This window comes from Larimichthys crocea, chromosome XVII (genome assembly GCF_000972845.2).
Source record: "Larimichthys crocea isolate SSNF chromosome XVII, L_crocea_2.0, whole genome shotgun sequence".
Lineage (NCBI taxonomy): Eukaryota > Metazoa > Chordata > Actinopteri > Sciaenidae > Larimichthys > Larimichthys crocea.
In genome coordinates, this window is record NC_040027.1 from 9877603 (window position 1) to 9905481 (window position 27879).

At 44.2% G+C, this 27879-nt stretch overlaps 1 protein-coding gene across 3 annotated transcripts in view; it reads left to right on the top strand.

Annotated features, from left to right (window-relative positions):
* The window catches only part of tns3.2 (tensin 3, tandem duplicate 2), a 45546-nt gene that overhangs the window by 12983 nt on the left and 4684 nt on the right, over window positions 1-27879 (top strand). For all 3 annotated transcript variants that reach the window (XM_019277510.2, XM_019277511.2, XM_019277512.2), the window contains 7 exons: window positions 3292-4206; window positions 8996-9108; window positions 10383-10491; window positions 10572-10640; window positions 25180-25336; window positions 26191-26648; window positions 27786-27869. In XM_019277510.2, coding sequence (XP_019133055.2) covers window positions 3292-4206; window positions 8996-9108; window positions 10383-10491; window positions 10572-10640; window positions 25180-25336; window positions 26191-26648; window positions 27786-27869 — 1905 coding nt within the window. The remainder of the gene's footprint in view (window positions 1-3291; window positions 4207-8995; window positions 9109-10382; window positions 10492-10571; window positions 10641-25179; window positions 25337-26190; window positions 26649-27785; window positions 27870-27879) is intronic.

The following is a 27879-nucleotide window of genomic DNA, read 5'->3' on the forward strand; positions in this document are numbered from 1 at the left end:
TCTCTGGGTTCCCTTCAGAAGTTAAATCCCTCTGTGGGTGCAGATTTAGTCTCGGAGTTCTGTTTGGACTCTGGCCTTCGCCGTGGTCAGTGCTGCGGGTAATTGTCTGGTCATCGGTGTGACAGCTTACAACTGTTGTGGTCACAAAGGCCTCTTTCACGTTCCTGGGAATGGGCGTGTAACGACAATCATCTTCGACAGCAGCCAGACCAGACCCGTGTATTTGGAGGCGGTTGTTTTTTCAAAGAGTTTCCATTTAGTTAGAATAACCGTTCACACACACACACACACACACAGAAGAAAAAAACATCCAGACAGCTGAAACAATCACTTTAAAACCCGACGGCTGAGGTTCCAGCTCCAGCTGTTTTATGCCATTTCTAAATCTGCCTCTTCCAGCCATGTAATTTAGATAAACCAATCAGTGGGCGGCAGAAACGCAGAAGAAGTGGCACACATGTACGCGGGCGCTCGACATGAACGCAAACACACACACATGGCCATTACGTTTAACCACCGGCACACACGCATGCACATGAGCATAATGAGGGTGGCAGCCAGTTAGTAACGCAGCCAGTCGCAAGAATGTTGTTTTCAACCACAGGTGGTTCTACTTTACCCCCTCAGCCCACTCACGGCCGTCCCCTCCCCTCTCTCTCTGCTACTTGTATCGCTCCATCTCCCCATCTTCTTTTCTTCTCCTGCCCTTTATCTGCTTCGGTGCTTTTCCTTTCTTTCTTTCTAGCTGTGCGTGTTGCTTTCAGGTTCAAGTTGCAGGTTGCAATTTGTCCAATATAATCTTGCCCCATCCCCCTTTTTTCTGCTGCACACCAACTCTCCCGAGAGCCCGCCCCCATGTTTACATTCCCCTCTCCATATTTGGCCGGCTCAAGGTCCCTTTTTCTTTTCTTGAAAATGCATTATGGGTGCTGCACAAACTCCTCCACCTGTGTGTGTGTGTGTGTGTGTATGTGCCTGCATGCCTGGTGAATGATCCACCTTTCAGTTTTCCGTCCTCTGGACATAAAAATGCATGAGCGCACGCTCTCTTACCTACCTGTGTCAGCCGGGACAGGATGCAGGGGGAGGATGAGGGTGGTGGGTGGGTGGTAGGGAGGGAGGGATGAGGCAAAGCAAAGCAAAAGAAGAAAAAAAGAGGCAACTTTCGTAGTGACGGTGAAGGCGGGGATTCGTAGTGCAGGGGACGGAGCAGGCAGGCGAGGAAGGAGTGACATGAGAGAGTAGGAGGGTGGGGGGTAACACAGAGGGGGGCTGTTAGCACCTTAAGAGAAAGAATGTTCTTTGCTTGTCTTCCTGTGGCAGCCTGAGAGACAGAGAGGACGACAGCAAACCAAAGCTTTTTTCTATCTGTCCTCCTCATCCTTCTCATTCTGTCCTCGTCCTCTGCCCCTCTTTCCTTTCAGCTTCTCATCTGGTTCCCTTTTCCTCTTTCTCTGCCTCCGGAGGGAGGCTTCAACAAGCATTTCCATCCTGTTTCTAGTCCTGCAGTGGGAGCAGTGAAAGTTTACTCCTGAGTGCCGGTGAAGTAAGCTACTGCGTTTTTTTTTTACTTTATGTATTTATTGCTGTGAAAGTCATATTGTGTGTTTATCAGTGTGTGAGCGTACAGCTCCTCTGTGCATCTGTTTGGGAGAGACCTTATAGACCAGCTGTGAGGCTTTACCATGCATGTCTGGTATTTGAGTTTTTATTGCCTTTCTGGACTTAAGAGAGGCTGCGCTCATACAGCTCTGGTATGCACTGTATGTATTGTTGCAGTCACTGTACGGAGGCAGTCTTATCTCATCTGTGTGTAACGACCTTTATCAGGAAAGAACTCGCTCTTTTTTAGTTTGAGCAACTAACCGAATATTTTTTGTTTAACCGACTCATTGTTTGGTCCATAAAAGGTCTGAAAATATAAAAAAATCTCAATTAAATATTCAGTTTTATCACATACGATGAAATTATGAAGCTCAAACAAGAGAAGTTTTGATATTTTTGCTTGGAAAAATGAACTAAACGATAAAACTGATTTATTTTCTGTCGATCAAACTAATTGATTAATTGTGTTTCCAACTTGCTGTAAGACGAATCACGCTCCCCTGTTATTGCAGACAGTTAAACTATAACAAAATGTGTGTGTGTGTGTGTGCGTGTGTGTGTAATCAGCTAATCTGACCTCAGGTAGACGTCTGTGACAGACACGTCCTTTGCGTGACACGTATGCATCCGCCAACCCACACAAAGAGGCTCTATGTTATCTACATGGAGTGTGTCTGGAGTGATGGCTGTGCTCCAAAACAGGTGGTGTGTATGTGTATGTGTGTGTGTGTGTGTGTGTGTCATAGTGAATCATATACAGTAGTGGTGCAGGTATGGAGTCATATGGAACAACAACATCTTCGATACAACGCTGTAATTTCTGCTTTTAGTTCCAAGCGTCGTCTTCAGTGCAGGTGTCGTAGTTATTTAACCCGTTAACGTCCACGGTGGGATTTCATCATTTCCTTTACAGCACTTTAAGTACTCGCTGACCTCAGCACAGATCCACTAAAAAAAGGATGTTAGCCTCAGACTTTCACCAATCTGAAAGTCACACAGGGTTTTCCAGGAAAAACAGCTTTAGAGCAGCAAGTTAAGATATTCAGATCTTCAGTTTTTTTTATATAAACATATTCTGGACTGTTATAAATATAGATTCAACAAGAAAAATGATCATCTGTCGCTTTTCCTGGTCCACTGTTGACATTGTGCAGACCTAACCCTTTGTGTCTAAAGACAAGTATGAGACAGAAATGACCATCTCAAAACCTTTATATCAAATCTTTGGTACCATGTGATTCAAAACAACTTCAGTTCTGCATTTAACATGTCAACATGTTCTTTTTTTAAAGAGCAAAACTTTGTCTAAAACTAAACATTCTCATGTTGTAGCCACACTTGTTGTCAGTTTTCACCTCTAACAGAAAAAGAAAATCTAAAACATAAAAAAACATACTGGATGTTTTAAATCATTAGAAAGTGTCAATGTGCTGCTCTGCATCACCTTGTGTCACTATGAGGTCACAGCAATAAGAGTGATTTGTTGCCCTGGGATTTGCCTCCAAGGCTGCACACAGCTGGAACTGCTGCACACTTTTAATTTATATCAGAGCTGAAACAATCAATCAATGAAATAAAAAGTCAATCTGCAACAATTCTGATAATGAATAACATCATTCACCCTTCATTTCACTCTATGGTCAACATATCAGCCGTGCACTGACCGTGCTGGTTTTGTCTTCACAGCTCCACCTCACGTCTTCGACCCTGGAAATGGCAGCTTGTGTGGCGGAGTGAGGAAGAAGAGTAACGAGGAAGGACTCTTGTTCTCCCTGACGACCAACAGCCCCGGCTGCAGTGACCGAGCTCCCTCCACCAGCAGCGATTCAGGCCTGTCTGTTGCTTCACAGGGGCGGACCGGAGCGGGACAGAGGACAGGGCTTCCACGGGATAAGAGTACCCTGACGGGGAGGCTGGTCTCTGCGGTGGACTTTGAGATTGCTCAGCCTCTTCTGGAGGTCATGACTGAACTTGCTGCCTGCGGAGGGGAGGGGGACATGGCTGGAGACGAGTCTGGATTGGGACTTACTATCAATGGAGAGGCTTCGTCCAGCGAGAGGGAAACTGATATACTAGATGACGAGGATGAAGTCGACGGCGAAGCAGCTTCTGCTTTAGACATGCCGAGCTCGAGCTCGATCTGTTCCCTGTCCTCCGACAACCTGCCCGAAACTCAAAGCGAGTACTCCACACACTCCTGGGTCCAGCAGCAGCAGATGGCCGAGGTCGTAACTGATTCCTACCCTGAATGCGACAGGGTGAACAGGCTGAGAAAAGAGAAGCCGCCACCTCTGGTTGTTCCTGACACACCAACTCGAGGAGTCAGCAGCAGGGCAGCGGTGCAGAGAGGACTGGTGGACGAGGACAAAGACGTTACACACAGTAACACGCAGTCTGTCAATAATACACACACGTCCGAGCAAGACGAGGATTTGGCGTCGTTAAACACAGACATTGACGAGTCCATAGAGCAGCTGAACCAGCTGATTCTGGATTTGGACCCCACCTTTGTTCCTGTTCCCACCCGATGTGCCCCACTGTCCCGCTCTGCCTCCCTCCACACCAACGGCCTCAGCCACAAGGGAAACACAAACCAGTCAGGTGAGAGCAAATTAAAGAAGCATCACATCACAGAATAAAAATATTAGTTTCACAAAGTCTAACACCCAGAATTAGTTGGTCAGCTACTTTGGTTCAAACTAAAACTGGATGGATTACCATGAAAGTTCATTCATGGTCCTCAGAGGATACCTCCTTCTCACTTTGGTGATCTCCTGACTTTCCCATCAGGTCTAGTGTCACTATGAAGATGATGATTTGTGGATTTGAGGGAAATTTTCAGATAACTATCGGTTCAGACATGATCCAATCCCATCAGCCTCAGTCGTTTTTTGTGGTGAACCTCAGAACTTCGACAATATCCATGTTGTTTTGGTGCATTTTGAAGTAGAAAGTTTTGATGGAAACCCCCCATTTAATGTTTGCCTTCTTCTAAAAAGAGCTGAAGCTCTTAACGGGAGATGGAGAGACTTTTTCCAAACACGTTTCCTCATCTGCGATGGCTCCACACAGATTTGATTTAACCTTTGTGACGTTACTACATAAAAACACACACAAATATGATATACGTCCTGTTTTTCAATGACTGAACTCTCATCGCTGCCCTTTTAATGACGTCGTCATGTTGTGCCCTCTTCTTTTTCTTGAACAAACTCCTAGTAGTCACGTAACGGTAGTGGAAACAAGTGTTCATTCTCATTTTCTTTGGTTATTTACTCGACGATGTTTAAGTGCCTAATATTATAATCCCTCTGCATTGCCGGTCTAAAAATGGACAAACTGACTCTTGACTTTGGTTAATCATAACAGGGCACCGTACATTTACACAACTCTACTTGTACAGAGACACAAAACAGTCCACTGTGAACCGAACTAGAGAAAACACGTGTGTGTGCCAGCAAGCTGGAGAGCAGATGAAGCTTGTCGGCTGGACTTATTGTAGATCTGAGCTCGGCCTGCACACACAGAGAAGCATTTATAACTCAAACTTGAAGGACTGAAGCGCTGCCCGATTGTGGAAATCTCCACCTGCGAGAGAGGAATACATGTGTGTCTGTTACAGGAGGTGTGTTTGTTTGTGCGCACGGTGTTTGCTGAAAGGGTGGAAGCATTCGGTTAAACAGGTAGTGGATATTTTCTGCAACGTAAGCGGTGAAAATCAGAGACCTCTGCTCTCTACACAATGACGTGTTTACCCCTCCGATCTGTCTTATTCTGAGTGGAAACATACAGACCTGCAAGAGAAGCTCACACCACAGTGAAACTCAGGATGAAGTCATCTCGTCTAAACATAATCCGCAGACATAATTACACAACCTGCAGTTTTATGCACCTGAACGGGATTAAATGAGTTACTTCTTGTCACGGATGTGCAACGCTGGTAAAGGGGGATGTTAGTAATGAGCTTTCTCATCAGCCCATAACAGGAAAGAGCTCAAACACTGTAAAAAAAAAAAGAAACTTATGGAAAATAACTCAAAACTTTTACAGTAGATTTACGTTTTTTAAAACTGTTTACCAAACTATGTAAAACTGCGGACATTGCCTGTAAATTACATACAATAACACATCAGATTATATAGAACAAGAAGTTTTAAAAGTTAAAAAAGGCTGCAGGTGCCACATTGCCACAATTCTACCCAAAAAAATGACTTAACGTGACACCAAATGTCCCGTATCTGATGAAGCCACATGAGAAAAAGCCACCAGTCAGTCCATTTTATTTTTATATCCAGATATTTGCAGCCAAGATATAATGTGTTTCTAATGCTGCTCTGTCAAACATCTTCTCCATCATCAGTTGGATAGTTCAGGGCTTTGACTTCCCCGGCCTGGTTATCATTCAGACGTGCACGCCACCGCCTGCCTGTCGCTGTCACCCCACATCAATCTAAAACAATTCCAGCTTTTCTAACACAATGAAATTTATGGTGGACGATCTTCAAAGTGCTGCAGACTCCACCGATCTGAAATCACGATGAAGAGATAGCTCCACTGATGTGGAAGTTCAGTTATGATAAAAGATAAAGGCTGTGAGTGGTTCAAGTTGTAACAACATCTTTTGTCACCGTGCCAACGCCAACAGGTATGATGCAGGCAGAGACTTCAGTGCTCATGAGTGAGTTCTTCACTCTTTCTTTAATGTTGAAAATGCTGATCCTCTCTCTCTGTCAGTGATTTTAATGAATTACTCTGCTGGTAGCTTGTTTCAGTGTCAGCTGGTTACGTTTTGTGGTTCTTACCTCCGTTTTCTGCAACCGGTTCACTTGAAATTGGGAAATACTTGGTGTTGTGGTGGCATTTTACCACTTTTCACAGTCTGCATCATTGCAAGTAAACAGATTGGCATCATGGACACAAACACTGAATAGCGGATTGCATTGCTTTTGTTTTGAAAGATGCTTCCCTGTATTTTTAGTCTTTGTAAAGTTTGCTCAAAGTAGTAAGTGTAGGACTTCATGAACCTGATTTTGGACATCAAGACTTAAAAAACTTGAACCTGTCACGTTTTCCTGACCCCTGCGTGTCAGCGTTGCCTCTTCTTCGCTGTTTCTTCTCACCCCGTCAGCACACATGACAGATTTATTTCCTCTTCATATCCACCGGGACACAGCCAGGAGGAGGAGAAGCACATTTCTGCTGAGACCTCCGCCCCTGATTCATTTTCTGTTTGACGACTGTGGGTCATAGGTGTACGAGTGATGTCATCACTTCGCCGTACTCAGCAGCTGTTCCATCAAAGCCAAACCTCGCAGCGGGCCCCGTGGTTCATATAGGAGCTCCCGACGGAACTGCCAGGACAGCTCCTGAATCATGTCTGTCAGGGTCTCTGCGGCGGTTATCGCTGAGCCGCAGCCATGTGCCACGCGGGGTTGCGGTTACTGCTGACGTTTAACCTCTGACCTTGTGTTTTCGTACACCTCAGGTCAATGAGAGGTCTTGTGGTTCTTCTTCTGATTGAGGAAATGGAGCATGCGTGTTTGGATGCATGTAGGTCAGCGAGTTTGCCGGGGATGGGGAGGGGGGGCTGATATTACTCAAGGGCATATTTGAAGCTGTAACACACTAATATTTCACCGCTCAGTTATTGTGGCAGCGCGTGTGTGTTTGTAACGTGTGTTTTCCGAGGCGATGGAATTTGTAAGCGATCAGGAATGCTTTTGAAGTCTGACACAACACTTTGCTCTCCAGTGTGTTTGCATCATGCCCTCCTTCTTCCTCTCACAATCTCGAGAGTTGGGAGTCTTCAAAAGAGAATAGGTCCCCTCACAAATACAGTGAGTATCAAGTGATACTCAACACTGTACAGAAAAAAAAAAAGAAGAGCCCCCTCAGCAGACCCTCTGGTGTGGCACAGTAACTGGATTAGTTTCAGTTGGACTGGCTCGGCCTTTCATGTGCTTTTGAGATGATGGATGCTCACAATGAAAGCTGAGCTCACAATGTTCCACGTTGCTGTTTATACTTGATATGCACAGTTGAGCGTGATCCCGTGTACGGTGAATCTCGATGACGACATCAGTTTCTGCGTTATGCTGTAGATTCGGTGCCTACATGGTCTTCAAAGCTAACAACAGCAAAATATCTCACCTGTATTTGTTCTGATCACATCACCTATGATCAAAAACGATTGACTTTGCTCAACAAGCAAGATCAAGCAAGGTCAACAGCAGCAGACCCAGCAGCAGCTGATATCACTGACTAGTCCCACAGCAGTCAGCCCAGCTCGGCGTCTGTCGTTCAGCCTTTTATTTCACCAAGCTCTTACTCTCTCATTTTCTCTTCTTAGCTGCCTCCATCAACGTTCTCCTTGGTCTTTTCTCCTCTTGTCATTATGTCCATGCCTGGTTGCTTTGTCTGCTTTCCCAGCTCCAGTTCTGGCATGACACTGACTTCACTCCATGTCCGGGGCTGTGGTACAAACACTAAGACTCCCCCGGTGCTCTGAGCTCACAGAGGGAAAAACCAGAAAACATTTTCTCCATAAAATATGATCCAGTTTCAACAAAATCAGTGAAATAGTTGCTGTTGTGTGACTTAGTGCCGTAAAGCGTTACGTACTTCTCCCGACACCATTCACCTGATTACAAGTCAGTTTAGATCAACAGTATGTAAACACAAAGTAACACAATGTTGCTTTGAGCTGAAAAAGGGAAGTGACAGAAAACTCTTGTTACTACTGTAACAAATCTGAATCGTTATCAGCAGCTGACTGCAATGACAACACACCAAAAGGATGTGTTGGATTTAGAGGCTTTTACTTACTGATGTGTTTTATACTCGGCTGCAATAACTGTGTGTGTGTGTGTGACGAGTGTGCAGAGAAGGCCGTTTGCCCGGAGACAGAAGACGGTGGTGTGTTTTTGAACGGGGGCGTTCATAACAAATCACAGAACGATAAGTTGTGTCGAGCCGACGATCTCGCATCTGAAAAGAATGGCTGATTGTTCCAACAGATGTTTTTTCCACCATGATGTTCCACCATCTGGACACCGTGAAGTCTTTGCTTAGTCACACAGTCTCAGGCCTGATGATAGGAGCTACACACTGCTGACGAACACGCTGATAGATGCTTTTGTCTGAGACTAACGCGCAAAAACACGAAGCGCTGTCATCGCCTCTTATTGCCAAGTCGGCATCTGGTCATAACAAAGCCGGGTCAATACCATTCCATGTTGTGGTGCTTTACAGGAATAGACACAACTTTATGAGATATGACTTCACAGGCTGATTCTTTGATTATATTCAGATCATAATCTGTCTGACTGTCTCTCCTCCTCTGCCTCCTATGCTCGCTCATCCCTCTCCTTGTGTCTCTGCACCTGATCAGGTTGGAAGAAGCAGAAGCAGTTCACTGATGTGGTGGACTACGCCGGTTATCATAGTCCGGGATGGAATGGGGGTAGCGCTCAGAGCTTCAGTCCCTCCTTCTCACCATCACAGGTAAACACACCTCGCCTGACAGCAGGTTTGACTGCAGTGACTTCAACTTTAACTTTCTTTTATAATAAGCGACGAACCCAAAGAGTATTATGACCTGAATCAGCAGCTCTCTTCACATTTGTGCAGTTTCAGCTCATTGTTTAGTTGTCTGGCCGCAACTTTACTGCTTTGGTTTGGCACCGTTACCGAGAAGCTGGTGAACATAGCGGAGTGTTTAGCAGAGACAGAGACATAGAGATATTTCCCTCAGGGGGTGATAGAGACCAAAAACAGAGAGTGAATACTGGACTTAAAATCATCAGGTGACGCAAGCACGACTCCAAACTGTTGGACTCAATTTGAAAACCTGATTTCCAAAAAGTTGGGACGCTGTACACAGAAGGCAGTGATTTGCAACCTATATTTAATTAAATACATGATAAAGACAAGATATTTAGTGTTCAAACTGATAGACCATCACCGTCTACAGTTTATAAGATTGCAGACTAATTCAGAGAATCCAGAGAAATCTCTGTATGTAAGGGGAAAGGCCAAAGCTGACTGAGTGTGACCTTCGATCCCTCAGGCAGCGCTGCATTAGAAACAGACTTGATTGCATAAAGGATATTAATCCCTGGGCTCAGGAACACTTCAGAAAACCGTTGTCAGTAAACACAGTTTGACTCTGACATGCAGAGAGAAAGACAGATGACGACAACATCCAGAAACACTGCGCACCTTTCTGGACCTGAGCTCGTCTGAGATGGACTAACAGATTTCAACGTGTGTTTTAAAATCATGTACATCGTGTCCTACATGTTACATTTACATTTTTACTTCTTTATAATCAGGGCTGTCAACAGTCCTGATCAGATATCACCAAGTTAATGCGACACTCCCAAAACTTTCAGATAAACGTCTTACTGAATTGCATTAAAGAAAAAGATAACACAGAGTTATCACTTTAAACTGTCTGCAGAGATTATTATGTAACTCTGTTTCTGCCTGTCTACCTGTCTGCCTGTCTGTCTGCCTGCCTGTCTGTCTGTCTGCCTGTCTCTTGCCTCTCTTTTTTTTTTAAAGACTTGAGGTTTCTGCTCTTGCACTCGTTCTTATGGCTGGGTGGCATGAATGCCCCGACTGTTTACACCAAAACACAGGCTGTAGCCACACACAGATCACAAGACTGATGTCTGCTGGTGTGTGTGTGTGTGTGTGTGTGTGTGGGCTTGTTACCCCATAAGACTTGTTAGGAAATGTTATTGACTTCATAAATTGTCTTGTTTTGTTTAAAGCATGGGCATCTCTACACAACCAACAGCGTGGACTATCGGGGACATACAGATAGCTCCAACATCGTCCCTCCCACTCCGGCCTTCCCAGTGTCTCCTCCGACTCCCTATGGTAAGAGATTAAGTCAAAACTGGCACTCCTGGATGAGTCTCCATGTTGAAATCTTATCAGCGTCTGATTTCTGTTTCCAGTGAAACATTTCTCGGAGCTTTCCCAGCTCAGGACTGGTGGACAGTGGGATCAACACAGCTGGACACAAGGTACGCCTTCCCAAGAGTGTGTGCGATCATATGCATGTGTGTGTGTGTGAACTCGAACACTCCTGATTGCTGCCGGACAGGGTTGAGGAGCCGGCAGGAATGTCCTCCTGGCATAATATAACAAAAACACACACAAACACATACACACACCTGGCGTGTACTCTGTTGCTATTGGCTGGATATGTGGGCATGGCTCTGTTTTCTGGTTGGAAGCAGACACACGGCGTGTTTCTGGACGTTTTTGTGTTTATCACTTTTTTAGGGTTGAGGTAAAAAGCGGTCGGAGGGAGTTGATAAAATGGATCGGGATATCCTCCGAGGCCTCAGCTGATACTGGCTTGTCCGCTAATAATAGTTGACGGTAACAGAGGAAGAGACCACTGCTGGCAGGATGTCCACTCACGTCCTGTTCTGGGAGGGGACGCGAGGAGAGGGGAGGGTCTTTTGTTGGTGGGACATCCTGCCTGAGGAGATATGAACCGCACAGCTGCAGAAGGAATTCACTGTAGTGTCAAAAAACACAAGTGTCTTTCAGTGGCCGCGTCTCATATCTGATCTTAGTGTCCGTCGTGTTCCTGTCGTGTAGTCACAAAGTATTCTGGCCTTTCCGGTGACAAAACGAAGATAATGCTGTGACCATGTGACTGAGAAATATTCTCAAACTGAAACTCACAATCACTAACCTCCTGCAGGGTTGAACGCTGACTGTATGTGTTCAGTTTGAATTCATGGAAATGCTAAGAAACTAAACAAAGGAGTAAAATATGTGTAGAAACTAAAAAGACTCATGCAGCATTAAATATTTAAAATAACATAAAAGAACATCATCCACCTTTGTGGATGTTTAGTAATATTTAGTGACGTTCGCAACATTTGTTAAAGGTCCAGTGTGTAAGATTTAACGGGGTTTATCTGCAGAAATGAAATATAATAAGTCAGTGAGGCCACTGCTTGGCTGCTCATAGATTTTCAGTGGTCACATGGAGGCAATGAGCAACGAGAGGACAGAAGACGTCGGCCTTTGCAGAGATTTCAACTAGATATTACACAATGTGCTATTCTATCACACACAGGCAAATGTGCAGGCGTCTACAGTGTAATTCAAATGCAGCCAAGAGTGACTGACGTAGACCAGAAGGCAACAACGACTGATTGTGTGACTGACGAGGAAATGCTTAAAACTACCGGCTGTGTGTTTGTTGTGCGAATCATGACCGACCAGAGTTGACTGACATTGACTGACATTGATTGACATTGATCTATGATCTTTCCCGACACTTAACAAAGTCTTTTAGCAGCCTGGACTTCAATGCAACGTGAGCTGCTTTTATATTGGTCATCTTTGCATCATGTAGGTTCTTTATGAGGACACAGACAGTGTGCTCGTTTCCATATGAAGACTCACTGACTGCGTAGATCTCTGACTCGTAGGCATTGCAAATGATCACACTACTGCAAATGCTGAATGACAAATAGCATAAAAAGCTGTGGTTAGTTTAACTTTACTTTGGCTTGTAGCAGGGCGACATTCAGCCAATATCAGAAACTAATAAATACAAACACGAAAACCAGACTGGGACAATATTCCATCGCAACAGACGCTACAATTAATTAATTAATACAGATGTATTGCCCCTGACTGTACTGAGTCTATACCTCCACTGCAAAGGGAGCAACTCAAGTCCTTTATTTGGATGTTGTATTTTTTCTTCTACTGAAAATAACTGGACAATATTGTGACCTTCTATTTATTGTTAACAAAGCCGGAGTAGTATTTATGATGGCCTTTCGCTCTGCGCTACATCAGTTTTTACCTTTAAAGGGCACGTCTGACTGTTTATTGTAAACGTGTTTGTCGGCGCAGAGCGGCGGCAGGATGGAGAAGGAGCTGATGAAAGGGTTAAAAAACACCTGATTCTCTCTCTCTCTCTGTCCGCTGGATGGACAGAAGAATTAACAAAGGACACAGAATATCTGCAGCTCACTCCCTTTTTCGGGGGTTAGACAAGAGTTTCCTGTTTCCCACGTTAGAGGCAGACGATAGTCTGGGAAACAATTTGCCACGTCGGGACAGACCAGTCCGATTTAAATGATTTTGTATTTAATGTTTGGAGTCATTACTGTAATCACCGTTTGACCTGGGGCTACGGCGGAGTTATCGCCAGGATAATCACTCTCTGGGATGCTGGCATGTTGCGTGTGCTGGTGAAAGTATTCCAGGGTTTGATTTGGGGAAAATCATCGAGACATTTAAGTTTAATCTAAACTGGGTTACGTTTTATTGAAAGGTGAAATATATTTAGATTTCAAGGTTCGAGTTCAAAAGTACACGGAGAAAAATACAGCTTTAACAGACTGGCTGGAGATCTTGGAAAGAGAATATAGATGTGACTGATTGGTGTCTGATCAGTGAAGTGCTGCTTGAGTTATCTGTCTCCATCCTGCCATTTCTCCTCATCAAGCAAGATCCAACCACCACATACCGAACCCTCATGTTACATTCACTTTAACTTGGACTCATAGTGTGTCCACCTGCTCTTTTAGCTCACCGTGACGCCTGTCAGCACGTTCTGACCCATCAGTACTCAGCAGTCATTGCTACATTATGTGTTGTACTCGTGGCTCGGACCACACCCACCTTCATTTTGACCTCAGCTACATGCCTGTGACGTTTCGTGACTGAATGTTGCACGGCCATTGTCACTGCAGCTCTAGCTCTATGTTCACCAGCCAGTCGCTCACTTTGTCTGTGTGTACGCTGGGTTTATCAAATCAAAAGAAATTTTATTTGTATAGCCCAAAGTCACAAAGTACAGAGACAGAGAGAGTTTATCAGAGCATTTCGCTAAAGCTACGGGTGGAAACAGACACGAGACTGAACCAAAACAGTGAAATTGGGCTGAAAGCTGCTAAAACACACTTAGGGGTGCTACATAAACCTGTATGAGTTCATCACTATGAGTGCAGCTGTTTGATCTGCGTCAGCGCTCACAGGATCACTTAAAGAAAACAGATGTATGTTGCATGACAAACATGGCATTTGAGAAACCATGGAAACGTGGTAAATCAACAACACCATACAGCTGGAGAAATGTGATGTAATGCCGCATAATCTTATATAAATGTTTAAGCTTAAGACATTCCTCACATCTTAGTCATGCTTTATCCGGTAAAATTTCATTACAGTAGTTTTCCACGTTAACCCGAAGATGTCTCCCTTCCTCGTGCACTGTCATTTCCTCGTGACGGCCCTGAAATGTTATGTAATCACGTTTCCTTTGTGTGCTTGTGGGCCACTTCAAAATAAACAGGGATATATACACAGAAGCTCTCAGCCAGCAGGAAGCAGCGTTTGAGCCGAAGGAATGTAGAAGTTATGAGGTTTAGCCGAGGCAGATGGTCCGTTCAGACACACAAACACTTGACTGTCTGAACCTCAGGGGTCAAAGGTCAGGAGAAAGTGAGGGGGGGGGGGTGTGCACAGAAAGGACAAAGGGAAACCTCTCCGACTCATTCACGTGATTGGATTTGTTGTCAAAGATGAACGTAATGAAGTGTCATCGTTGATCCTGAACAGGTTTCGTGCAGAGAGATGACCGACAACTCCGTGGCCACTTAAAGGCACAATTAGTTATCCAGATGTAAACAAAGAGAGATAGAGCTGTTGACTGACAGATCTTTAATACACAATAAACAACAACACATTTTAAGTTAAGGTAAATTAATTTTGGCTTTGGTTTGACACATCAAACAAATGGAGATGGGAAAGGTGAAGGAAGCGTGGGAATAACGGATGAGGAACGGGAGAATTTATGTGAGTTACAGCGGAAAACTTAAAGTTCAGCTTTATGGAGAGTTTTGTTGGAAAAACCTCTTAAGGTTTCTCCGTCAGTCCGGTTCAAAAGACACCAAATCTTCTGACTTCTGGAGACAGCGAGGGCTCTCTGAGGGAAAAAATCATTATCGTATATTCTGCTCTTACCCCGTTCCTGACTCCTTTCTGGCTTCGTAACATTTGCAGAAAGTATTCCAGGTAGACATTGAAACTATAAAGCCTGTATGTGATATATTTAGGATGGAAAGAATGACTTTCTCTAGTCGAATGCCAAATTATAACGGTAGTTATCTCGTGATTCTTTCCATAGTGCAGGTCTAGACTGTCTAACATTTACAGAGACTCGACAGTATTCCTGTTCGACCTTACCACTGACAGTATAGGCTGTGGCCGTTGCCGTGTTAGCAGTCCTGCCCTCCAGCTGATCTAAAAATCGGCAAAGCCGTGGATCGAGGCAGACCAAATGACACCTGGGTGCTCGAACGAGCCATCTGCAATCTGTCATTCAAAGCGTCCACGCTCTTAATCCTGCATAACTTTAAGGCTTAATATAATTTGAGGGGCTGCAGTTGTTTGGCACTGCTTTCTATTATGATATGATTTACAGAAGAGAGATTACACTGTACGCATGTAGTCATTAATTGTCATATACTTCTCTAATCACGACTACAAACTTAACATTTAACAACTTCCTGTGAGTTATTACCTTTTCCTGATGCTGCTGGAGGTTTTTTTTTGTCGGCCTGTCATTTCACAAACGAAGTCTTTAAACTGACAAACGAGCGACACAGATGGACCGAACTGATGTCCATCCCAGCTCATTTCCTGTGACACGGAGGTTAAAATAAAAGGCTGGCAGCACATGCTTCCACCGAAACAAAAGTAAACTCAACACAATTCAATCAAGAGCTTTATGGTGTAATTTACGACGTGCTAAGATTAGACACATGGCAGGAGACGCGGCCAGTGTGTGTCTGCATGCCTTTGTCTCTTGTGTTTGTGGCGAGCACAGATGGTGGGAGTGGACACACACATGCCCTGACAGAGAGGCCATAGAAACCCCCAGATCAACACCACCACCAACCACAACCTCACCCCCCGTCTCTCTCTCTCTCTGGTCCATAAAAGACCACATACGACCTCTGACCCCACTGGAATCCACTCTGATTGGGTGGAAGTGCTCGCAGCGGCCCGGCAGGAACAATGCTCAGTGGTCAGTGAGAGGAAGAGGAGGGGAGGACGGGGAGGGAGACATGCATATGGAGGGGAGAGGAGAAGGAGGAGGCGAGAGGGGGGAGAGAAATTCTCTACCTCTTGTCCCTCCCTCCATACAAACCCAGAAGTCGAGCGGTGTCACAACAAGCCAGGAACAAAACGGGGAGCTCGTTTTTCCATCTGGGGGGCGACGAGAGGATTTGGGCATGGCGGCGACAGGAGCCAACCTCTGAAGAAAGAAGAGAAAAAAAAAAACTTGTGCGAGTCTGGTTCAGATCGCTTTTTTAGCAGACTGAAGTGAAAGAGAGGGAGAGAGAGGAGAAGGAGGAGGAGGTTCAGTAATAGGGAGAGTTTCATTCACACAAGGAGGAAGAACATAGAGAGAGAGAGAGGAAGAGAAGTTTGGTGTAAACAAGAATCCGGCAAATTACGGGATACTTCAGAGAGTGTCACATCATGACCGCGTCTCTCGGTATGTACACGCATGAACACACGTGTCAGAAAGCTTCAAAGGAGTGTGTGACTGAATGATTTTTTCCTCTCAGCTGGTGTTTTCCTCTTGTTTATGCCTTTTTTTCCTCCTCTGACTTTACCCCCTCCTGGGAATTTTAAGGAGGGCACACATGCACTCCTCTCCTCCAGGCTGCTGGTATTTGCAAGGAGCAGCTTCAGGAATTTCTTCTATCAGATGCCTTTTCTCTTTTCCCAAACACACCCTCCTCCTCCTCCTCCTTCTCCAAACCTCATCTCTCTCTTTTTGTCTTTGTCGTGCATGAAAAGAAAGAAGGTTTTCGTTGATGTAACGTCCTGGACGGCAGCATCTGCAGCCCCTCTGACATCTCGCACTCGGTGGGATGATGAGATGGTTTGTTCCACTGCCGCCGCTGCGTTCATGATCTCATCCCTGTTAAAGGCTATTCTGGCCTCCAAACGTGCCGTCATGGCAGGCTGATGTATTGGTGGTTAACCGAGGGAGGCCGTTTTCCTCTCTTGTTTCTGCACTACTGACCCGAGCTGAACCGAAAACTCTTTGAAGACTCCAATGTTTGTTGGGGTGCTTATTGCTCCCAGTGATGTCATACACAATAAAACAACATTTTGCTGAGCCACAAGTTATCTGGTTTCAAACTTTTGCAGTAGTTTCATTCAGCATGAACTTTGAAAGACCGGTGCGTTTTTTTTCTACGCATTGAAGCTGAAATAATTAAGAACAGCAGCGAATGGATGCCTCTTATATTAAGTTAAATTCCTCAGCCCTGACAAATATGCCCTACAGAAGTTTTTCAGAGCGCAAACACAACTAGAGCAGAAACATGATGAGCAATTAGTTTGATTTTTGTGATTTAAGTTTTAGATTTACCTCCAGAAAACAGGTAACTCTTGGCAATTTTCCAAGCAGCAACTAACGGAAAAGTGTCAAAAACTGCAGTTCCTCAAACGTCCACTTGAGGCTGGCTCCAGAAGTGAGTCAGTCTCCATAAGTCCCCATGTTAACCAGCAGAAATAAACATGTTTGCAGCCTGGTACAAAAAACAGTTTTGGTCTCTGTAGCTAATTTCCCCGTTCATGACAACTGTACTGAGGGTGAATTTATATACAACTCACCTGTTCACATTATATTATGGCTTAAAGTTATGCAGGATTAAGAGCGTGGACGCTTTGATTGACAGGTGGTTGTTTCCACAGGTATCTTGTTTAAGCAGCCAGGCTTCATTTGGCCCACCTCACGGAGACTACGTCTATGTTTCATACAGTCTGTGGTATTTCCACAGACATCTCTGGAAATCATTTGGTAAATTGGTACTAATTATAGGTGAGACAGATGCAGTGTTCAATGCATTTTCAGATGACTGATTCCAAGTAATTGCCAGAGTACTGAGCGCTGAATTCAATAATTTTCCTATAGTTAGTACCACACTACATCTTTCCAGGCAGCCTGTTTGCTTTCCCAAGTCATCAAATACTGCATAACAGAATTAATACAGCACTCGGTCAGCGGCCCTACCCTTCAAACTGTGACACTGCTGTTAAAGTCAGGTGATGTAGTATAAAAAAAGTCAGTCCACATATAAAGGAGTTTGAGGAGAATGGATGGATGGATGGATCATCACTGTCCATGTGAATTATGTTCTTATTTAAACCCAAACCAAGTCGCCTAAACTGCAACTCAAAATGTAAAATGTTTCTCAGCAGTGTTAATCCTGAAAGTCTAATAACTGGTGTGGATTATTGGGAAATGATAAAACCTGTAAAAGGAAGTTTTACCAAATGGTGTTTATCAGTTTTATGACATATTGTAGACCCAACTGTTGTGAAACAATTGAGGGAAATAACACATGTAGCCCTAAAAAAAAAGAAGCTCTGACTCAGATTTATTTGAATTTCTGAATAATTCAGGGGTGTAGGTGCTGATTCAGAGGTCTGAACACAGCTGAGATAAGAAGCTTCTTGGACCTCAACAGAAGTTAATATGAAATTCATACAAAACACCAAAAATACACGCAGCCCCAAACACAACAGGGATTTTTGTCCGGTGCTGAAAGCGAGTTGAAGACGTAGGCCGCCACATATGAGTTTGGAGAAAATGTATATTTTTCCCCGAGAGACAAAGTTATTGAGGAGTGCCGTTGTGAGACACTGTACAGACGTCTGCTGTTTGAAAATAGTTGGCTTTCGCAGGACTGCAGGAAATTAAGGGCAAAGAGGCAGAAAATTTAAGCCACACGGACGGAAAATGTTGACAACACAGTGGACAGAAGGCCAGTTCAGGGTGAAGACACCAAAATGGAAAGAAAGGAAACATGAATTTTGTTCCTTAGAGCTTTAATCAACAAAGTGGTCTCAGCCCAGTCTGTGTGAGATGTACCAGAACATCATTGATCCTACGTGTAATGATGTAATGGCGTCATGACAAGACACGTGAAGTCTGCTGGAGTCTATGTGCAGATGATGGGACATCTGTAAAAAAAACGTGGTTGGTAAAGGCAACAAAAGGTCGTTGAGACCGACAATAGCAGCATGTTTGCTCCACGTTTGTAGGCTCATGAGATACTGAACACACGCAATCATAGTCCTTGAAATTTGCCCAATGTTTGCCCAATTTTTTTGGTCTGTGGTTCTTTTGTTTTCCTTCGCCCCAACTAATCGTTTTCCTGATGCAAAACTTTCTTAATCCCAACTCATCAATCACTGCTCCAAAAGAAAGACCAATGTGGGTACCCACATTCTCAATCCCGCCTAAAAATCTGTGATTGGTCAATTAATCATAGTTTGACAGAACACCAGACTTATTCAAATTTCTAAATCAATCGGGCATGTTGGTGATGTCTGGAGCCAGGTTAACAACACAGCAAAGATGAGGTGAGACACTAATACACATGAACAGAAACGGTCTGAAGTTTGAAGAAATAACCTCAGAGGACCCAAAGAGAGTTTGAGAGTTTGTCTGTGTCCACTTAGACTTCACCAGCTTGTTTTCAGCATCATTCCTCAACGGAGGCACAAAGTTTCGAGTGGTTTTGTGGAGCTAGAGGCAGTCGTGAACCAAAACAAGTAGATGGGAGACATCTGACAGAGACAAATGGACAGAGGGATGCTTGTTACGACACCAAAGAGCCCTTTAACAGAGGGGAAAACGGCTGTTTTGCAACTCTTCTGTCAAACTAAACTTCCAGCACCTTCACATGTCAATGATGTGTCAAGTTTAGGTAGAAACAGGCCAATGACCAATCTGACCGTAGATGATAGTTTTAACTGAGGTGTCTAGACCTTGATGATCACTCATGAAGCGGTCGTGAAAACAAAATCAAACTCTGTGGTACAAAAATATGAAGCTTAGCCTTGTGTGTGAAGATCTTTCCATAGCAACACGTCAGAAGGAGCTTCTATGTATGTTATAATTCCTGTCATGTATGGATCCACCGGGAGAAGTACTTATGGCCCATGATCGCTTCTCCAGATGGGTAAAGTCTGAGGAATTTCACTTCGGCTTCAAAACATGATCAAATATCTGGGACATTTCTGCAGTTCAGACGCTGATGTTCATTTTGAGCGTAGGTCCGAGCTCTGACTGCGGTTAACAAAGACATCAGCTCATTATCAGAATAGTTCAGACACCAATAAACCTCCCCGTGATGACAGCACCCTCTCCCATAACCTCTCCTTTAAACGCCGCCTTGTTTACTGTAACCCTTCACCCCGTTTCTCTCCCTCCACTTGTTTGCAGCGTTGCTATTCTCTCACTCCCTCTTCAGCGGGCTCGTAACTCGGTGCCACTTCACCCGAGTCGATAAAGCTGTCCATCCAGACACCCAGAAAGAGCAGAGAGGAGTCTGATTTATAGGCGACCGCCTACCGGTTTGTCCTCTCAGCAGAAAAATGCAGCGCTCGGACACTCTTCTTCTTCGCTTCTGAATAGGAGGAGGAGGGAGGACGCAGCGGGGTCTGAAGTTGATTGATTTACGCTGAAGAAGGGAGGCGGCAGTGTAGACAACTGATCACATTCTGATGCGGCGCCGAGTGATACCAAGGAGAGGACTGCATGTCCTCAGATCACTCAGTTCTCAAACCTCTACTAATTAATACTGTTATGAGACAGAGGTCACCCACAGGGAGTTACCACAAACTCTGCAGCTTTTAAGCCTCTTTTAGCTCAGAGTTTTGGTCTCTCTAAGAGACACTGTATACGATCTACCGAGCTGCAAACAGCAGACAGACACAATTAGAGACTAAACTGGTGATGGAAGAATCTGGGAGGTTGTTGTTGGAAAATACGAGGCACGTGATTGGATGAACCATCCATCCATCATCTATCGTGAATAAAGTTCAACCAATCAGATCAACGAACCACTGAAAATATTGACACTCAACCTCATGTCTGGACTTGATAAATCTTGAAATCTAATAATTATCCTGCTATCATCTCATGTTCCTGATTGGTCGACGGGAAGGCACCTAAAGCTGACTAGCCAATCACAAGTGAGATGTGATTGGCAGGCGCCTTGTTGTAGCTGAGCTCTAGATTCTCTACCATCTCTTTTCTCTATACTTTAGCATCATCAGACCATTCATTGATTTTAAAAGCATAAACTTTATTTTACCCTGAATCATTCAAAAACATCTCATGGTCATTACTCAGTATTTTGGACTTGGAGCAGGCTCCCAGCAGGTGTCTTCCTCCTCATTGTGTTCCCACTCCTCCACTCCCTTTTCCCTCCATCCCCCTGAGAGGCCGTGATCGCTGTGAACAGCTGTGACACGGCATAGACCTTCAGACCTGTCAGCCTGGCTCGGTGTGTGTGCGTTGCGCTCGCATTCCTGTGGTCAGGAGGAAGTCTGCGAACCCACTGTTGTTCTGCATAACTCCCCGTGCACCATCGTGTTTATGCATGTGTGTAGGCTCTCCTTTCTGTCCGCCGCGACGCTGCTGCTCGGAGAGTAAATGTTTGCATGCGTGAGTGGAAGGAATAAAGAGAGAGACAAGGAGAAGTGTTTCTTTGTCGCAATACAACACAGGAGCTCTTTAAGCCTCGACTCAACATGTGACAGCTGTTTCATCTTTCTGCATTTCTTCTTCTGTGCCTCGCCTTTCATGCCGTCAGCCGGCGTGGTCTGAGGTGCAGAAATATTATCTCAATCTCACTGTGGTTTTTATTGATTAATGGGATTATCTCAGCACCAAGCATGAAGGCATGCACACTTTTTCAGTCTGGGCTATATAAACGTCACTCTGTGTGATCAGGAAAGTGTGTGTGTGTGTGTGTGTGTGTGTCTGGTGGAGGTTGGCAGTCGTGCCCACATGGGTCCGTGCCATCTGGAATTGGATTTATACGGTCAGGCCCAAACTGAAGGGGCTTTGTGCTCGCTCTGGGCTGCACAAATGAGGAGAAGACAATGGACAGAAAAACACTGTTGCAAAAACTAAAAGGAGGAATTCGCTCAAAATATTTTGAAAGTTCTAAAGTTTGTGTGTTTTTGGATCAGTCTGCATACATATTTGTGTGTGGCTTCCTTCACTAGCCTAAAGGCAATAAACAGAAAGTTCTTGGGGGAAAGAAGTTGCTCCATTTTTTGGCACATTCTCTTCATTAATACGTCCATCACTGAAAGTGAGTAGCTATGGATACGGTGCAGCTTGGATACAGGAGGTGAAAGGTGTGTTAGAGTTTAATAACAACCGGCGGAGCCCTGCAGAGCTGAGTCTGGTCTGAGGTCAGAGGTCTTGGCGGGGTCAGCCTGGGTTGTTGCCACAGTTCGGGGCTGTTCTGTAATTAACTGGATGAGCTGCGATGAGCTGCGGAGCAGCAGCAGATGTGACAAACCGCAGCGAGGACAGAGACGGCCGTGGGAAACGGGGAGAGACGAAGCTCGGCTGCTCTCTCTGGGAATCGTCCCGAGAGAGAGAGAGACACTGACGGGGACTGTGGGAATGTTTGAGGAATCCTGCCGCCGGCAGTGCATTCCCCTCAGCTTCTGTTTGAAGAAAACAAACAGAACAACAACAGCTTGAAATATGGTTTATCTCAGTCTTATCATTAGCATCCACAAGGATCCACAACATCACCTGCTCTGTGCTCTTGACCTTTAAGAGTTCAAGTTGGGTGTCACTTACATGTTTGCTGAAACTTCTTTTGAGGCTAACTTGATCATAATCTTAAAACTTTTGCATCTTTAAAATGTGTCTGTAGCAGTCCTCTATGCCACCAGCACAAATACAGACATGGCAGATCAGATAATGGTTTCTTTATTCACACCAGAGTCTGGCTGGTGCGTCCCTCTGGCTTCTGTGTGTGTGTCTGTCCTTTCAAGTGTAGCATTAAAAAGCCACAGAGCGATCAGACAATGAGCTCCAGCTGAGTCAATCGACTCACCTGACGCTGCTCTGCTGCAGCTGAAGGCTCAGGAGGATTTTGGACATTATGTGGGATGTGTTCCAATGAATTCAAACTAATGACATTTCCTTCGTTTAGACTAAAGCAAAAGAAAACCTCGTCAACATGCAGATTCCCTGTAAGAGGCTCATAGTTATAGTTTACGCAGCTTTCTGTGAATATAGTATGTGAATATATGTGTTTGCATGTATGCACATCAAGTTAGGTAAATTATAAAATGTACTTGAATAGGAAATAAAGGCACCAAGAGGGGAAAGTAGTGCTAATATAGATAAAGAGCAAATTATTGCTACATTAATTGCTGCATGAATGTGTCATTTTCTAAACATATCAAATGTTTTGTATATAAAGCATGTGACCTGAAATGTAAATAGTAACTTAAGCCATAAAATGAATGTAAGGAAGTGGAATAAATGTACAAACGTTCCCTCCTGAGTAATATTTCCTAACAGTCGAGATATTGTTCACTCCTGTATCTGATGAATTGATGAGCTGACGGACACCGAACATACCAAACATAATTTGTACATTCCAGTGTGTTAAATGACTCGTCCTCACAGCAGCTGCCGGTAAATTCTCACTTATAGACATCTGATACTACAAAATGTTTGGCACCATAGAAATGTGTGTGGGAAACATTCAGCCGTGGGAAGAGTCACATTAAACCCCCAAACTTATGACCAGGGACAATTCAAACCCTTAAACTGAGTGTAAACACACTCCTGTTTGAGTAAGAGTCGTGCATTAAAGGGCCATGAACTGATATATAATACTGACAAGTGAAATGAGGCAATCATTACCTGTTAATATGTTCCCAGAGTCCAGAATAAACATTAATGCTCATCAATAAAATGTACTTAAAGCTACAGTGTGTCAGATATTTAACATAATATTCATAAATATGTTTTCATTAGTGAATAAACACCTGAAAATAAGAAGCATTGTGATTCTGTTACCTGAGAATCAGAATGGACAAACGAAACACCACCTTTTCATGTTTTTCACATGTTTTACAGCCACCTTTGTGTCTCGAGTGGAGACTGTTGCAACCTGCAAGCACAGCGCTAGACTGGCGCTTTAAATACCAAAAGTAAACATACTTGTTAAGGGGAACGCTCTTTTTTTTTGTGTGTTCTGTCATTATACAGGAATTTATGACGTTATAATATCAACATGGACATAAGAAAAACATCATTTTAATGATGTAGGTGGAGATGGAGGTTAGTTTAAACACCTTAAACTGGAGAGTATCACAAAACTTTCACACACCGACAGGACATGCAACGTGCTGGCTTAGTGCTGGAGTTATATATACTTACAGTACAGTGTGTGTGTGTGTACAGTGTGTACAGTGTGTGTGTGCATCATGCAAACATTCTTCAGATTCATTAAGAGGACACGTGTGATTATATAATCCACTCGAGATGATGCAGCCTCGTCCAATATGATCCCAAACAAAGCTGGCCGTTGAGTCTGAATTCCTCCCATCTCGGGAGTGCTTGAATGGAGAGGAAGGAGCGGAAGAGGGGAGGAGGTGGGGGAGGTATTGGGTGTGGAGGAGGGGGGGAGTTAGCCGGGCCCCGAAACAAGGAGCTCTTTATAATGATTGACTCTTTACACGGTGACTCACCGTACTTCACAGGCCTGTCTGTGGCCTGAGGAGGCCTGCCCTCGTGTTTGCTGAATGACACACTGTGTTGTCAGAATGTCATGTTGGGATGTTTGGAGTGCCCTCCCCCTCCGACGTCACGCTCACCTCTGCTTCTATTGTACGCCGTCGATCTCTGCTGTGCTCAGATTTACAGACACGGCGTCGTCATAATGATGTCTCCAGGCCGCAGCTTCATACTTAAACACACGTCTCAGAGACTCTAACTCTTTGCAAGTGAATGAGTATATTAAATAAATAGCAAATAAAAAACACACGAGAGTCACACATAAAGACTGAGTGACCTCTGACTAACTCAGGAATTAACTCTTTCAGATGACACATCCACTGTGTTTGTGTTTGCTGTATAAATGTGAATGATTCAGACGGATGAATTTGGAAACTGAGGATGACAAAAATTTAGATTTCTTCTTTCTAATTTAACATCATGCTGAAAAAACAGACACAGAGCAGAGGGTTAAAGATAAAAAAACAAACTTCTGGGGATAGAAAGTCAAAAACTTTGACAGGAAAAGTCCTCGTACTGAAAAAAATAAAGTTATAATCATATCACAGCAAAGAGTTTACTGTTTAAAGTTGCGGATAAAAGGTTGAAGAAGTTGACATAAGATAAAAATTTTGTCTTATGGTCAAAAAATTCCACGTAGCCTCCTGCCAGGAATCCCTCCCTGAATGATTAACGTCTAAAGAAAACGTCCAAACTTCTGTCAGAAATGACGAGCCAGTTTCTCCTCTGCTGATACACGTCCATGGTTGAATAATCCAAACAACAACAGCAAACACAAGTACCAGTTACAGTAGTCGCAGGCAGTTATTACAGTTTATGGAACAATGTCACGTCCTGGGAATTTTTACAGTACATCTGGTTAGTATTTAAACGCCGTGTCATAACATAACATGACATTTTTCTTCTTCTTTCCTGGTGCTCAGATTCCCGGAGTTTCCTGGACAGTATGAACCACGCCGGCGGCTCCACAGAGGGAGACCTCTTCAGATCGGAGGTGTCGGTCACTCCCGCGTCCTGTCAGAGGATCTTTGGCTCCATGTGCTCGGTGTCATCAGAGAGCCCCCTCCCACACACAGACAGGTAAACACCCACATGTTCAGAGGGAATGTGTTTTTACTTGCTGAAGTCACAGATGACAGCGAAGGGATTTAATTGGCTTCTACAAAATACCAAAACAAACAGAGTTAATCATACTACTACTGCGCCTACTCCCATATAAAGTGCATTCTTTTACACATATTTCTACAAAAACATCCATCAGGCCAAGAGCCCTCTTTGACTTTAGGGCCCTGTGCACATGCCCAGTTTGCTCTTGAGAGTTGACTTTGCTGTGCAGCACAAAGGCAAATAGCTCAATGGCACAAAACATGAATCCTTTGCTGCTTCTGCACCGTAAAACACTGTATACAAGCCCATTACTGTCATCAATCAATCAGTTTGTAGAGTAAAGTTTATTCTGCGTCTTCACCACTTGAAAAGGCTCCTGAACCTTGTTCTAGTTACACTGTTATACATCTGATTAAAGCAACATCGAGTCGACAACTTTGCCAACAGCCAAACATCAAGCAAGTGCAACAACAGCAGACCCAGCGTCGGGTCTGTCTTTCAGCCTTTTATTTCACCAAGCTCTCACCAACCACTAAAAGTCAGTCCCACACTTACTCTTGTCATTTTTTCTTCTTAGCTTCCTCCGGCAACGTCCTCTCCGGTCTCTTCTCCTCTGTCATTATGTCCCTAGAGGCTGCTGAGCATTGCAGCTCCTGTTCTGGCACGACACCATATTTTTCTTCCATCCAGTGTCACCAAAAATAGTTGGCGGTGTGTGACTTAGTGCCGTAAAGCGCTACGTACTTCTTGTAGGTGATCGTATCCGGAGCTCAAAGTTACACCGTGTGAAAAACAGACTCATTATTTCCGCCTCTCCTCCTCTGCAGCTCCACCCCTCCTCCTGTGTGGCATGACCGGACACCAAACTCCCTGAACTCCCCGTATCCCCCCCAGCCCTCACCTCCTCTCTCCCTCAGCACTCCGAATGCCCACAGCTCTCCCCGGGGTGCTCTCAAAGGCCTGGGTGGAGGCCTGGGGGTCCACAGGACAGCGACAGACGGCGCAGACTTGTCCTCGTTGTTGTTGGGGAACGGCGGCCTGGAGCACAGCCTGCTGGAGGCCATGGAGGGCCTTGGGAGCCTGAATCTCGGGGGACACGGAGGCCTCCCTCCATTGCTCCCTGAGAAGAGGAGAGGGGGTGAGGGGATGGAGCTTGGCTCACACTCCCCCTCTCTAAGCGGGTTTTCCAGCCCGCACAGTGGAAGCAGTCTCAGCATCCCATTCTCGTCTCCCATGACCCCCGACCCCCTCAGAGGACTCAGTGGGGCCCAGTCACCGGGAGCAGGTAGGTCGTCCCACATCGTCCTCTTTCTGCCTCTCTCTGTGGAACAAATCTTTTTATTTGATCCCATCTCACTCCTAAAAACATGGCACATGCATTATTTTTCTTTCAAACACATCTCAGTTTTTTGTTTGTCGTTTTTTATCACTCGACAAGAAGGATGCTAGAGTGATTTCTTGTTTAAAAAGGAAAACCTGAAAAATTAGATTAGAATTCTGTTTTTAAAATTCAGCTAAGTAGCCCACTATTGAAGAGAAGTTGTTGTTCTTTCAAATTACCACAATGTTTCCACAGAAATCTGATTAAACTGCCAGCAGGTTTTTCGCAGTGCTTACGCTTGCCCATGAAAATAATCAAATTCAAAAGCACTTTTATGCCAAAGTCAAATTAAAAAAACAGGCATGGTCTCAACAGAAAACTTCTAACTGCAGTGAAAAGGACTTTATTTTCCTAGAACTTACTGACCTCCCACCTTTATCGCCCCCAACCAGAAATCTTATTAAGTTACCAATGCTGAGCAATCTCTAATCTAATACCCCAAAACTAACCGTTGGATTTATGGGTGGTCCTGAAAGTCCTGCACTGCATAGTATGTAACACCTTATAGGTTTGATTCAGGGCAAGAACTAAAACTTCTCATGAGATTATTCCTGGAGCAGCTAAAATAAACCAGAACTGTTGAAAGTTTTTATCATTTTCTTTGCAAAATTCCTCCAGAAGTTTTTCAGACTAAACCTGAACGTTTTCTTCCATCCCAAAACAAAGGAGATGAATTGAATTTTAGTGAAATGATAAAAAAACAAAATTATCTCAAAATTAAAAGCAACAACGTCCCGATTACTCGTTACATAGGGACTATTTCTTCAGTAGAGAGTGGCTTCAAGTATTAAAGAAAATTATTTCTAATTTTCTAATACTGTATTTAGAGAAAGTGGTTATATTTTAAGGATAAAGTCACAATATTACAAGAAATGTCTTAACCTAATACTTCATTGTGCTTCAACAATATTACAAGAAATGTCTTAACCTAATACTTCATTGTGCTTCATCTGTTTGTTGTTTTCTTCATCTGCTGTGTCACATTTGGGCCAGAGCCAGTCTCGAAATCTAACGTAGAGCCTTTTAATCTGTGTCTCGCAGACTTTGGCAGTAAGCAGGACACTGTGAAGTTTGTTCAGGACACGTCCAAGTTCTGGTACAAGCCTGACATTTCCAGAGACCAAGGTAAATATTG